Raw genomic sequence first — 13,425 nt, forward strand, 5'->3', positions numbered from 1 at the left:
GGAAATGATTATAGTTATGGAAAATATAGACCAATTTCTCATTTTTATATCAAGTTTATATGTATTTATAATAAGAGAATATTATATATCAGTTCAGTTCAGTTCAGTCGCTCAGTCATGTCCGACTCTTTGTGACCCCATGAATTGCAGCACGCCAGGCCTCTCTGTCCATCACCAACTCCGGGAGTCCACCCAAACCCATGTCCATCGAGTCAGTGATGCCATCCAACCATCTCATCCTCTGTCGTCCCCTTTTCCTTCTGCCTCCAATCCTACCCAGCATTAGGGTCTTTTCCAATGAGTCAAATCTTTGCATGAGGATGCCAAAGTATTGGAGTTTCAGCTTCAACATCAGACCTTCCAATGAACACCCAGGATTGATCTCTTTTAGGATGGATTGATTGGATCTCCTTGCAGTCCAAGGGACTCTCAAGAGTGTTCTCCAACACCACAGTTCAAAAGCATCAATTCTTCGGCCCTCAGCTTTCTTCACCGTTCAACTCTCACATCCATACATGACCACTGGAAAAACCATAGCCTTGACTAGACGGACTTTTGTTATATACATATAAAATTATGGGCTTCCCAGGTGTCACTAGTGGTGAAGAACCTGCCTGCCAATGCAAGAGACTCAAGAAACATGAGTTGGATCCCTGGGTCAGGAAGATCCCCTGGAGGAGGGCATTCTTCAGTATTCTTGCCTGGAGAATTCCATGGACAGAGAAGCCTTGCGGTCTATGTTCATTAGGGTCACAAAGAGTCGGACATGACTGAAGAGACGGCACAGTTCAGCAGCACATAAAATCATATATCAGTTCAGTTTAGTTCAGTCACTCAGTCGTGTCCGACTCTTTGCGACCCCATGAATCGCAGCACGCCAGGCCTCCCTGTCCATCACCAACTCTCGGAGTTTACCCAAACCCATGTCCATCAAGTTAGTGATGCCATCCAAAGATCTCATCCTCTGTAAAATCATATATAAATATATATATATGTACATAAACTTTCAGATATATTTATATAAGAATGTGTATATGTATAATGGAAAGGGTATAAAGTGATAGAAGTTATCTCTAGGTAAGAGGATGGTGGGGATTTTCATGTTAGCTTATAACATTCTCTACTCAAATTATTTTACATGTAATACAAAAAAAAATTCTAAGATACCCAACATAAGGCCAACATCATTTAACATTAGAACTAATGTTGCAAAAATACCTATACTTTTAGCTAGTCATGCATATAGTGGACTCAATCAATACTGAATAACTAAGCATTGCCTATCAATGCCGGATACTGCAGGTGGTCTTCTTTAAGGTATTATCATGCAATAAACTGCTATAACCATTCTAATCCATTCTAAAATGAAGAATTTACCTTCATCAATCTCATTTTCAGTTTAAATTTTAACATCTTTTCACATATTTCTTCTGAAGCTTTAATCTCTGCAAAACCCAACTTTAAATTAGAAGGAAAAGATAGACGTGTAAGGAGTAGCAACAACTGAATTTAATTTGGATCTTGGATCTATGAACTGAAAACACATTTGCTTTTTTAGTCTTATGTCAGTTTGAAAAGAAAACAGTTCTGATTTTGGCTAAATGAAGATATTTTTGGTAACTCTATTTGTATCACATTGTAAAAACCTACTTAGAATTTTCACTTGGTTCCCACAAAATTAGCAGATATTCTTTGGGGCCACTGGCAAAATGGATCCAGTTTATAAAGTCATTGCTTTTGCCTGTCTCATATCTTCAGATAAATTTGAAAGCAAAAGTAATGCTCACTGTGTTGAAAATCTTTAATAGTATGGATGAAATTTGTAATTTGAAATTCCTAAGTTCAAAGAACATTTATCTACAGCTTGATTTTACGCTTGAAACTTCCTATGCTTCATAGCAGTTTATAAAAAATTAGGAGGAAAATAACTTCCTCCTGTCATTTTTAGCAATTTTCCTTTGACTTGAGTAAAATATACAGAAACTTTTAAGGAAAAAAAAAAAGATGTGGTGCTCCTTCACAGTTTTCTTGTTGTTTAAATTATAACATTCACCCAGTATAAATTCTTTGCTTATGCACTTATGCAAGTGTACTTCAGAGCCATTTGAAATAAATACAAATTCACAAAATGAGTAAAGTCATCTAATGACATTAATATGAAGGATGATGTTATTTACCAAATCTAAAGGAGGATGTTGAGTTTAAGAACAAAGATGTAGTGAAGTTGAGTTGATTTTTTTTTAATATTACTAATACACACAATGCCTATTTGCAAAGGATTATTATATGTTTGGAGAAGGCAATGGCACCCCACTCCAGTACTCTTGCCTGGAAAATCCCATGGATGGAGGAGCCTGGTAGGCTGCAGTCCATGGGGTCACTAAGAGTCGGACACGACTGAGCGACTTTACTTTCACTTTTCACTTTCATGCACTGGAGAAGGAAATGGCAACCCACTCCAGTATTCTTGCCTGGAGAATCCCAGGGACGGCGGAGCCTGGTGGGCTGCCGCCTATGGGGTCGCGCAGAGTCGGACACGACTGAAGCGACTTAGCAGCAGCAGCATTATATGGTTTAAAATATTTTCAAACCTTTTAGGCTGTGTTGAAACATTAAGAAAAACAAAACTCATCTTTATCCAAAATTTTGCAAGAGAGTTATACTTGCATGAGAAGTTTAAAATATGGCTCAAATGGTTTCGGTTACACTAGAAATTTCACATATTTTCTTTGGTTACTCTGTTGACTGGAATGAGCCTTTAAATCTAAAAATTTGAGCATTGAAATCAGATAAAAATATTTTAAAACATTTCAGATCAGCATCTGGATGAAAATGAATATGATTTATAAAAATATGCATCCTTTAAATCTAACTAGAATATGAATGTATATTATTCACATTATATATACGAGTATACATATTCTTGGGAATTCCCTTGTGGCTCAGCAGTGAAGAATCCGCCTGCGATGAGGGATACCTGGGTTTGATCCCTGGTATAGGAAGATCCCCTGGAGAAGGGAAAGACTACCCACTCCATTATTCTGACCTGGAGAATTCCATGGACTGTATAGTCCGTGGGGTCGCAAACAGTCAGACACAACTGAGCGACTTTCACTTATACATATTGTTAGAGATTATATATAATGAAACATTTATATCATATGCATGCATGTCCAGTCACTTCAGTTGTGTCTGACTGTTTGTGACCCCCATGGACTGCTGCACACCAAGCTTCCCTGTCCTCCACTATCTCCTGGAGTTTGCTCAAGTTCATGTCCATTGAGTCAGTGATGCTATCCAACCATCTCATCCTCTACTGCCCTCTTCTCCTTTTGCCTTCAATCTTTCCCAGCATCAGGGTCATCTTATGTTAATTCTTGGACTCCAGTTTGAAAAACACTGATTTACAGTATCACAATAATAATTTCTCTTCTTGATGATCCTCTCCTCTATTATATTTATATGTATCTCATTCCATATTGTATTATAATCAATCAGACATGTGCTGAATTTCAAAAGAAATTAGCAGAAATTAAAAACTTTTCTATATTATTACACTTCAAATATATAGTACAGATTAGAGCTAAACATTTGTGAATCTGAAAGAATAATCAGTTATTCCACCCATCATCTGGCTGAGTAAGATTGAATAACTCATTGAAAGTCAGTCTGTTAAAATGAGATACTCCATCATTCATATCTGAAATCGATCTGGTACGCCAAAACTGACCTCTTCTTTCAAATGAAAAGATAGTGTTTTCTGAGTTTTGTTTTGTTTTTACTGTATCTCTCACTGGATGCACATTATCAACTTCTATCTTCAGGGTATTTGGAAGGTTTTTGATTTAATATGTGTGCATGCATGTGCATGCTCAGTCATGCCTGACTCTTTGTGACACCATGGACTGATTTAATGTGTATCAGCTAGTTTATTTTAATACAACAGTCATTTAAAATGAAGCAATAAGTATGCTTAAGAGTTGTGCATTTCATTTTATGAAATTTCATCCCCCAAAGTATGTGAAAGAAGTAAATGTTCAAATCATTGTATTTATGCATGTTGATGGATTTGAGGCTAGACGTTTGACCTCTGTAATGCATGGAGAAATAAGATGGATTGACGGGAGAGTTAATGAAAGGATAGATATGTGATCTATCTATGTGATAAATCAAAAGCCTGTGTGAAAGGGAAACAGTGGAATCTCTGAGACAGATAGTATATGTAGGTGCTCACCATACATTTTTTTCAAATTTTTATGTTAAAAAAAAAAAATGATGGAAAAAAAAGGGAAAAGGGAAAAAAGAGCCATAAGATTTTGGTTTAACTTTTCTGATAAAAAATTATACTGCAAGTACGACTTTTTAACATGTGACCATCCCTTTAATGGTGTTTCTCTCTGTCTGTCTCTCTCTCTCCCTAAAGCTCCATTCTGACTTAGATAAAGGAGAGGGCACTGTAAAATACACCCTCTCGGGAGATGGCGCTGGCACCGTTTTTACCATTGATGAAACTACAGGGGACATTCATGCCATAAGGAGCCTGGATAGAGAGGAAAAACCTTTCTATACCCTTCGCGCTCAGGCTGTGGACATAGAAACCAGGAAGCCCCTGGAGCCTGAATCAGAATTCATCATCAAAGTGCAGGATATTAATGATAATGAGCCGAAGTTTTTGGATGGACCTTACATTGCTAGTGTTCCAGAAATGTCTCCTGTGGGTGAGTAAGCAAATAAAAATTCTATCAGATGCTACGATGAGGCCTTTTCAACATGTATTTTTCTGCAGGTTGATGGAAATGTCTTACTTGTAACCCAGAAGATTATTCTTGCACTATGTAGGATACAACTAATTTCATTTACTTTTTCAACATTTTTTTCTACTTAACTTTTTTTCCTGTCTTGCTCCATTCTAAATGCTTGAATAGATACATAAATATCTAGGATATATAACATTTCTTCACTATTTACAATCTTTATATTTCCCTGAATTCATAGAATGTCATTTTATTTTAAGGACATAACTCACTTTGTACTGAAAGTGATTGCCATTACAATTTCAGACTCCTACACAGTTCTAGAGGTAATACCAAATACCAAATAGTAATTCTTGGCCCAAAATAAATTATCCAAAACGTGTATTGCATCTGGAAGGAGTTCATAAAGGGATGTGTTTCATGTTTTGGAGCTATCCAGAGAGACTTTAAAAAAAAGGTATTGTGTCTATAATAACCCATAGTAGTTATTCCATCAAACCCAGGGGCAAGTATCATTATATAGCCATTACTAGAATAAATTTACAGTTAGGCTATAGTATCACCATAATTCTTAACAATTTAAATATAATAGAAATTTTACTACCTAAATTCCCAAAGGATGGCATCACTGATTTTATAGACACGAGTTTGAGCAAACTCTGGGAGATAGTGAAGGACAGGAAAGCCTGGTGTGCTCCAGTTCATGGGGGTTACAAAAAGTTAGACATGACTTAGCAACTGAACAACAACCACTGAAATTCACAAAGTCCTATAATATGTATTTTAGGGCCAATAGTTAAGGATTCCAGCTTTAATGACAATTTTTAATTATAACTTTTATTGCCCAGTCACCACAGCCAATCCTTGAATTTATTTCATATAACTTCTGGTTTCTAGCATATTTGTAACATAAAGCTCCTCATCACTTCTAGTTTTCAACTGGAAGTGCTCTATGTGAGCCACTGCTAATATTTCTTAAGCCTGACGTTTCTTAGAGGGCTCCTGCTGCCCCCTCAACCATCCCAGACATGCAAAGAAGATTGTACAGGGTACCCTGAGGGCAGACACAGGTTAGTGGCTGTAGGAGTTGTCACATGGATTTACCATAAATGCACTGGAAACTGTGTCTGTGACCTTATCAGGCATTCAAAGACCATTTTCTTTCCTTGACCTAAGAAATCAGCTCAGAGGAGTTCACTTCGATTTTAAGCTTTTGTGTGCATACTCATGGCTACTTTTTTTTTTTGAACTGCTTCTTTTATGCTATGATTGCTAGAGATTTAGAAATACAGTTTGGAAAATGTCTTATTAGAAAATAGCCCCTGAAAATACGGATAGCTGTTTATAAACTTGCACTTTGAAGATAAGTACAAGTAGACAAATAAAGGGTGGGAGGAGAAAAATGAAGATAGTACTTTGAGACAAAGTATGGCTTTTAAGAAGACAATGGAATCCAGTACATAAATACCTTAACCTGGTGCTTACTTCATGTGAATTGAAAGTAATAAAGTATTTACATGAATTCATGACCCTTAGTTACTCTTTAGTACTGAAATAGCATCCTTAAAGCAAACAGACACATCCCTCGGCAGTATTAGAAAATTCTATCTTATTAGATAATCCGCTAGGTCTTTTGTTATGCCAATTAGAAGAAAGGTTAGGGCTGAAGAGCTGAACCTTTATATAAAGGTTTGTAAAAATTCTTTATATAAAGAATTTTCAGCTAGTGCCTGAAGAGAGAAATAAATCCGGAAATTCAAGCGAAGGGTAGGTGAGTAAGAGAACCGAGTGGTCCAGGTTTGGTACTGGGGTGAGACGGAGTTTGCTGTGCCACCATGGGAAAGATTCATGGAAGAACAGGTTCTTTTAAAATGCTTTGCCATATACCATGGCCAAAATTTATCACTGGTTATTCAAGAGACTTCTGTAAATACCTAAACTGATTTTCAATGCACCCTCCTTTTAAAATATAGTTTTTTTAATAACAGAGGAGTATTTCTTTTGAATGTGGAACTATATCACATGCTATGAGTTCACCCAGGTATTCTTGGATTGTGTTTACATTTTATGCCATTTTCAGATAAATACTAAGATGAATAAGCACCATTTACATATTAAATATTAGAAATTGAAAAACTATCAGGCACAACTTTTGCTATCTCCCAGAATCCTACATATACATATAACCAAAATACACCTATTAAGAGAAGACCTGGTTAGTTTTGTGAGATTTGCTGTTTCAGCTTTTACTTGACCAAAAAACCCCCTGCTGTATCCTAACATCACAGCTATGTCCCTAGCGCACCTGAACTCCATTCCCCAGTGTACCCTCCTTGGCGTCGGGAAATGGCTTACTGCTCTAATTGTCCCATGTTTTTTTTTTTTCCCCTCTGTTTTCTTTTGCTACATCCCTTTTAGGAAATCCCTGCCTCTGTGTCATTTTCCTTGGAATATTAAAATAATATGCAGTCTAGTATTGGACAATGTAGCTATTGTGGAAAATCTCACAGTTGGCTTTGCATATCCACGTTTGAGGTGTTCTCTGGGAAACAACTACCCTTCCCCAATAATCGTGAATGTTCCTATTTCATTTCTAATGAAAGACACAGCCAATTAAAAATACATATCTAAGGAAATTGTATCAATGAGAGGTAATATCACTCCTTCTCCATTCAGCCTCATCTGCCCCACTTCCATACACGGGAGCAAGCAGATTTCAAATTTCATTAATCAGGGAATTTTGGCTTACTCTTCTATCTTTCAATATAATGTTTTGTTCTCAACAGATAGTCAAAGAATATTCAAGTTATATTAACATTCATTTTGGCTTCCCTAGTGGCTCAGAGGAGAAGGCAATGGCACCCCACTCCAGTACTCTTGCCTGGAAAATCCCATGGATGGAGGAGCCTGGTGGGCTACGGTCCATGGGGTCGCTAAGAGTTGGACACGACTGAGCGACTTCACTTTCACTTTTCCCTTTCATGCACTGGAGAAGGAAATGGCAGCCCACTCCAGTGTTCTTGAATGGAGAATCCCAGGGACGGCGGGCCTGGTGAGCTGCTGTCTATGGGGTCCCACAGAGTCGGACACGACTGAAGCGACTTAGCAGCAGCAGCAGCAGCAGCAGTGGCTCAGAGGTAAAGAACCCACCTGCCAATACAGGAGACATGGGTTCGATCCCTGGGTTGGGAACATCCCCTGGAGGAAGGCATGGTGATCTACTCTAGTAATCTTGCCTGGAAAACCCCATGGACAGAAGAACCGGGAGGGCTACAAAGAGTAGGACACAACTGAAAGATTGGACAACAAAAAGATAGCTTAATTGTGATATTTTAAAAAGTCAAGAAAAAATTATTAGGCAAATGCCAATTTAGCAATAATGAATTTTACATCTGATAATATGATGAACAATTAAACCTGGAATCAAAATTGACAAATGTGAAAATTATAAACTCATAACTCTACAAAGGGAGAGTAGTGGTGAGCAGGATGGTAGAAATTTTTGAGGGAAATTGGTATTTAAGACTTTCAAGACTATGAAATATATTTAGTTCCCCAAAGTTGAAGAAAATTCTAGTGAATCTATGAATTGTTTAAGAGAAAGGTCACTTTGTCACTAACTTGTGCTACATCTAATATGCTATGGAAGTAATATTCACAGATAAAGTGCCTTTACTCTGACCTAAGGAAATTACTTTATGATCCAGATATTCCCCAACTCGAAGTTTTTCCTTGGAGACAAATTTGGATGTTATGAATGTGGTCTTAATTCTGTAAGATCATTGGAGTAACAATGAATTACAGTAATGTGCCCTCTTTAATAGCTGATGATTTTGCATCAGTAGGGTGTGCAGTTTCAATTACTTTTCCTAGAGTGCTGACAGGTTTAAGATATTTAAATCCATATTTATACCTGTATTGTCTTCTTTAGCCTGAGCTCAGCCATTTTTAAGCCACTGAGTAGGTTATTCATAACCAGATCCCTATGGCACATGTTATAGATCTCAACTGTGAATCATAATTTATGAAGTAAGACTCATTTCCTGAGCAATAGTTAGGGGCCAAGTGAACTATTGGAGATTTGCATTTCCTGTTTTCCTTAACCATCATGATAATTACATGCAGTATCATTTACTATTTCATCTTTATTTTTCCATGAAAACTCTTATGGATCAGAAAATAGGAATGACTCCTAGGTTCTTTACAACAAACTTAATGCAATCAGTTATATCATTTTTCTAGGGTTAGTGGTTTCTAAAATTTCTTTGGAAGCTTTAAATTTAGTTTGCAGTCTCAGCTGTGCTTGTAGAGACTTTGGTATGAATATTATATTATTGTATAACAGCCACTGTTTCCATTGTTTCCCCATCTATTTGCCATGAAGTGATGGGACCAGATGCCATGATCTTAGTTTTCTGAATGTTCAGTTTTAAGCCAGCTTTTTCACTCTCTTCTTTCAATTTAATCAGGAGACTCTTTAGCTCCTCCTCTCTTTCTCCCATAAGGATGGTGTCATCTGTATGTCTGAGGTTATTAATATTTCTCCTGGCAATTTTGATTCCAGCTTGTGCTTCATCTAGCCCGGCATTTCGCATGACGTTCTCTGCGTATAACTTAAATAAGCAGGGTGACAATATACAGCCTTGATGTACTCCTTTTCCAATTTGGAACCAGTCCATTGTTCTATGTCTGGTTCTAACTGTTGCTTCTTGACCGGCATACAGATTTCTCAGGAGGCAAGTACTGTGATCTGGTATTCCCATCTCTTGAAGAGTTTTCCACAGTTTGTTGTGATTCACACAGTCAAAGGGTTTGGCGTAGTCGATAAAGCAGAAGTATACGTTTTTCTGGAAGTCTCTTGCTTTATCTCTGATCTAACAGCTATTGGCAATTTAAGCTCTTGTTCCTCTGCCTTTTCTAAATCCTGGTTTGAACATCTGGAAGTTCACAGTTCGCGTACTGCTTAAGCCTTGGTTGGTAGGTTTTTAAACAGAGAATATTTTCTGCATGGTCATACTTAATAGTCCATATCCAAGAAAGAAATAGTGAAAACTCTGATTATAGTTAAAATGTAATGTTTTATTATACCATTATTTATTTACACAATTTATTGCACCATTATTATTATTTTAAAGCATAAATCTCCATACTTTCTTGCTTTCACATAAGTGTCACAGAAAGACAAACATAAAATGATAAAGCAATATTTTATCATAGTGCCAGCCATGAGCACATAGAACAGCTCAAGTGGTACAGAATGAACAGGGAAGCTATCATTGATTTCTATCTGTGCCCCATAAACATAGCCATTATTAGGAGACTGGAGAAAGAATTTTGCCAGTTTTCTACAAATAAAGACATTCTCCTTGCACAACCAAAACACATTTATCAAAAGAAGGAAATTAACATTGATGTTTTATTACAACTAATCTTTAGACTCTATTCAAGCTTCATTAATGTCTTGTATAGTAAAATGTTCCAGGTCAATGTCCTGGATTTAAGCTTTGCTTGAAAGTCATCTCTTAATTTTAGTGTCATTTGCCATGTGGAAAGATCAGGAATCTTCAGAAGCAGCAAGATCTGGATAGGTTTTTGTTTAAAAGTCACTAAATTTATTTTCTATTGTTCAAATGTTTAGCAAAACAGTTTTGCTAAATTTCTGCCACTGCATAACAATGATCCCTCTTCCTCCAGTTCCCAGTAAAAGGTTCTTACTTTCTTGAAAGCCCTCATTTACAGCTTCCTCACTTACCTTGCAAGTGAATGATGATTCAATAAACCATGTGTTCAAGGCACTTTGTACTGACACATTCTCCTTAAAGCCCACTGCCTGACTACACAAGCATTTCCACATTTTAAGTATTTATTACGGCAGCACCTCACTGCTAGGTATGAAATTGGTATTATCTACTGCTGCTGCTGCTGCTAAGTCGCTTCAGTCGTGTCCGACTCTGTGCGACCCCATAGACGGCAGCCCACCAGGTTCCCCCGTCCCTGGGATTCTCCAGGCAAGAACACTGGAGTGGGTTGCCATTTCCTTCTCCAATGCATGAGAGTGAAAAGTGAAAGTGAAGTTGCTCAGTTGTGTTCAACTCTTCGCGACCCCATGGACTGCAGCCTACCAGGCTCTTCCATCCATGGGATTTTCCAGGCAAGAGTACTGGAGTGGGGTGCCATTGCGTTCTCCGACTGTGTAACAAATTATCCAATGGTTTAGAGACTCAAAACTACAAACATGTATTATGTCTTGTCTGGGGCATGGATTTGGCTGAGTGTCTTTGTTGCAAAGTCTCTTGTGGATTCGTGTCAAGCTAGTTATCAGGAATATGGTCTCCTCTGAAGATTCTTCTGTCAGAAGAAGCACTACTAAGGCCCTCGTGTGGTTGTTATCTTGGAATTGATATCCTACTGTGTGTGTGTGCTCAGTCGTTTCTGACTCTGTGCAACCCCATGGACTACGTAATCGGACAGGCTCCTCTGTCCGTGGAATTTTCCACGCAAGAATACTGGAGTGGGTAGCCATTTCCTTCTCCAGAGGATCTTCCCAACCCAGGGACTGAACCCGTGTCTCTTGCATCTCCTGCATTGCAAGTGAAATCTTTACTGCTGTGTCACATGGGAGGTCTGATATCCTATTATTTCTGCCATATTCTATGTATTTTTCTAGAATCAGTTTGATAAGCCCATTCTAGATGGCTCATGGCTCAGATGGTAAAAGCATCTGCTTGCAATGTGGGAGACCAGGGTTCAATTCCGGGGTGGGGAAGATCCTCTGGAGTAGGAAATGGCAACCCACTCCAGTACTCTTGCCTGGAAAATTCCATGGATGGAGGAGCCTCGTGGGCTACAGTCCATGGGGTCATAAAGAGTCGGACACAACTGAGTGACTTCACTTTCACTTTTTACACTCAAGCAAATAGGATTAGATAAAGATGTGAATACTGAAGGAAGGCATAACTGAGGTGTATATAGAGATTGTCTATATTAGATGCTGATTCCACTGTACAATTGCTCTATCTTTCCTGTAATTATTACGTATTCTGTTAAGAGGAATTTTAAAACTGGACGAATAACCTAGTCCTCATCATATTTTCAAATTATCCTTCTATTAATTTACATCTCTATGGTCTCAAGATTTCTTCTTTTATTAAATTGAATCTAATCTATTGGTAACTATTTAATATTGAATTTTTTTTAGATGTGGCCCATGAAATCTTCGTTAAGCTAATTTCTATGTACTTTTAGTATCATCCTTAATTAGTTGAAAACTTCCTTACCTTCTGGTTCAAAAATATGTTTGGGACTTGTTTTGCGTGTTTGCTGCGTTAGTCAAGAAGAAAGCTATTTTTCCAAGAAGTTCTCTTCTCACTCTTATGGAGAATAATATTTAGAAGCAAAAATCTGGTTTCTATGTGCTCTTTCTTATTAGAATATTATCATTCCCAGTCCCTTTCAGTGGGCACAGCTGCATAGTAAATCTACACACAGGTACATGTTGTGCTGTGCTTAGTCGCTCAGCTGTGTCCAACTCTTTGTGACCCCGTGGACTGTAGCCTGTCAAGCTCCTCTGTCCATGGGGATTCTCTAGGCAAGAGTACTGGGGTAGGTGGCCAATCTCTCCTGCAGGGGATTTTCCCAACCCTGGAGTTTAACTGGGATCTCCTGTACCACAGGTAGATTCTTTACCAGCTGAGCTACAAAATATTTATTTCTCCATCACTGTACAGATGTTGAAAACCATGATTACGCTCTAGTACCTTCAACTCCAATCTAATGCCACCATTTATTCCAGGTTTGTTTGTTTTTAATCCTTTTATATTTTATAATTCTCATTTCCAAGAGTGAGAAGTCTGGCTGTTCTATCCTTAATATATTTTCTTGTTTGATCAAGCCCAGTCTTTAACTGTCATGACCCCTGAAGACACCTTGCAGGGGCTCTGTGACTCCAGCTTTGAAGATTTTCACTCTTTCTATCATCTTGTCTCCTCCGCTGTGGGTGGAGGTTTTGTTCACCTCATTAGGGCTCTGAGTATTTCCCACACATATTTCCCATACATGGATGCCTTACTCATGCTATCAGTCCCTGATACCCTTTGCTAGCCCTTCTGTGTGGACACCTCCCTCACTCGGATCTGGCTCAGGTACCTTGATCTGGTTGCTGTAACCCGTCCCCAACTGCATATCTCTGCCAGCACAAAAGGCTTTAGGACTGATTTATTCTAGAAGATGAGTAAAGAGGAAATGGCTTTTTGATTCTTAAAGGGATTTAGGGTGCTTATAGAAGTGCTTACCTCTAAGTTATATATTACACATGTGTTAACATCTAAATCAGGGACCCTTTATTTGTTTTGCTTTTAATTCATAATTTGTTATGAGTGAGTGAAAGTCACTCAGTCATGTCCAACTCCTTGTGACCCATGGGATTCTCCAGGCAAGAATACTGGAGTATATTGCCATTCCCTTCTCCAGGGGATCTTCCTGACCAAGGGATCGAACCTTGGTCTCCTGCATTGCAGGCAGATTCTTTATTTTCTGACCCACCAGAAGTTGTGATATGAGAGGCCAAAGCTGACGTAGGAAATAGCTGATATGATCAGAAGCCGAAATAAATATGCTGATTTTTGAAAACATTATTTTGCATATTGGAATAGATCATTTCCATTCATAGTCA

At 38.1% G+C, this 13,425-nt stretch overlaps 1 protein-coding gene across 2 annotated transcripts in view; it reads left to right on the forward strand.

Moving 5' to 3' along the window:
* The window catches only part of CDH12 (cadherin 12), a 293,386-nt gene that overhangs the window by 89,976 nt on the left and 189,985 nt on the right, over positions 1-13,425 (forward strand). For both annotated transcript variants that reach the window (XM_081524211.1, XM_081524212.1), the window contains exon 2: positions 4,424-4,718. In XM_081524211.1, coding sequence (XP_081380337.1) covers positions 4,424-4,718 — 295 coding nt within the window. The remainder of the gene's footprint in view (positions 1-4,423; positions 4,719-13,425) is intronic.

The sequence above is a fragment of the Giraffa tippelskirchi genome, chromosome 8, assembly GCF_054371585.1.
Source record: "Giraffa tippelskirchi isolate mGirTip1 chromosome 8, T2T-mGirTip1v1.2.pri, whole genome shotgun sequence".
NCBI classification, from domain to species: Eukaryota; Metazoa; Chordata; class Mammalia; order Artiodactyla; family Giraffidae; genus Giraffa; species Giraffa tippelskirchi.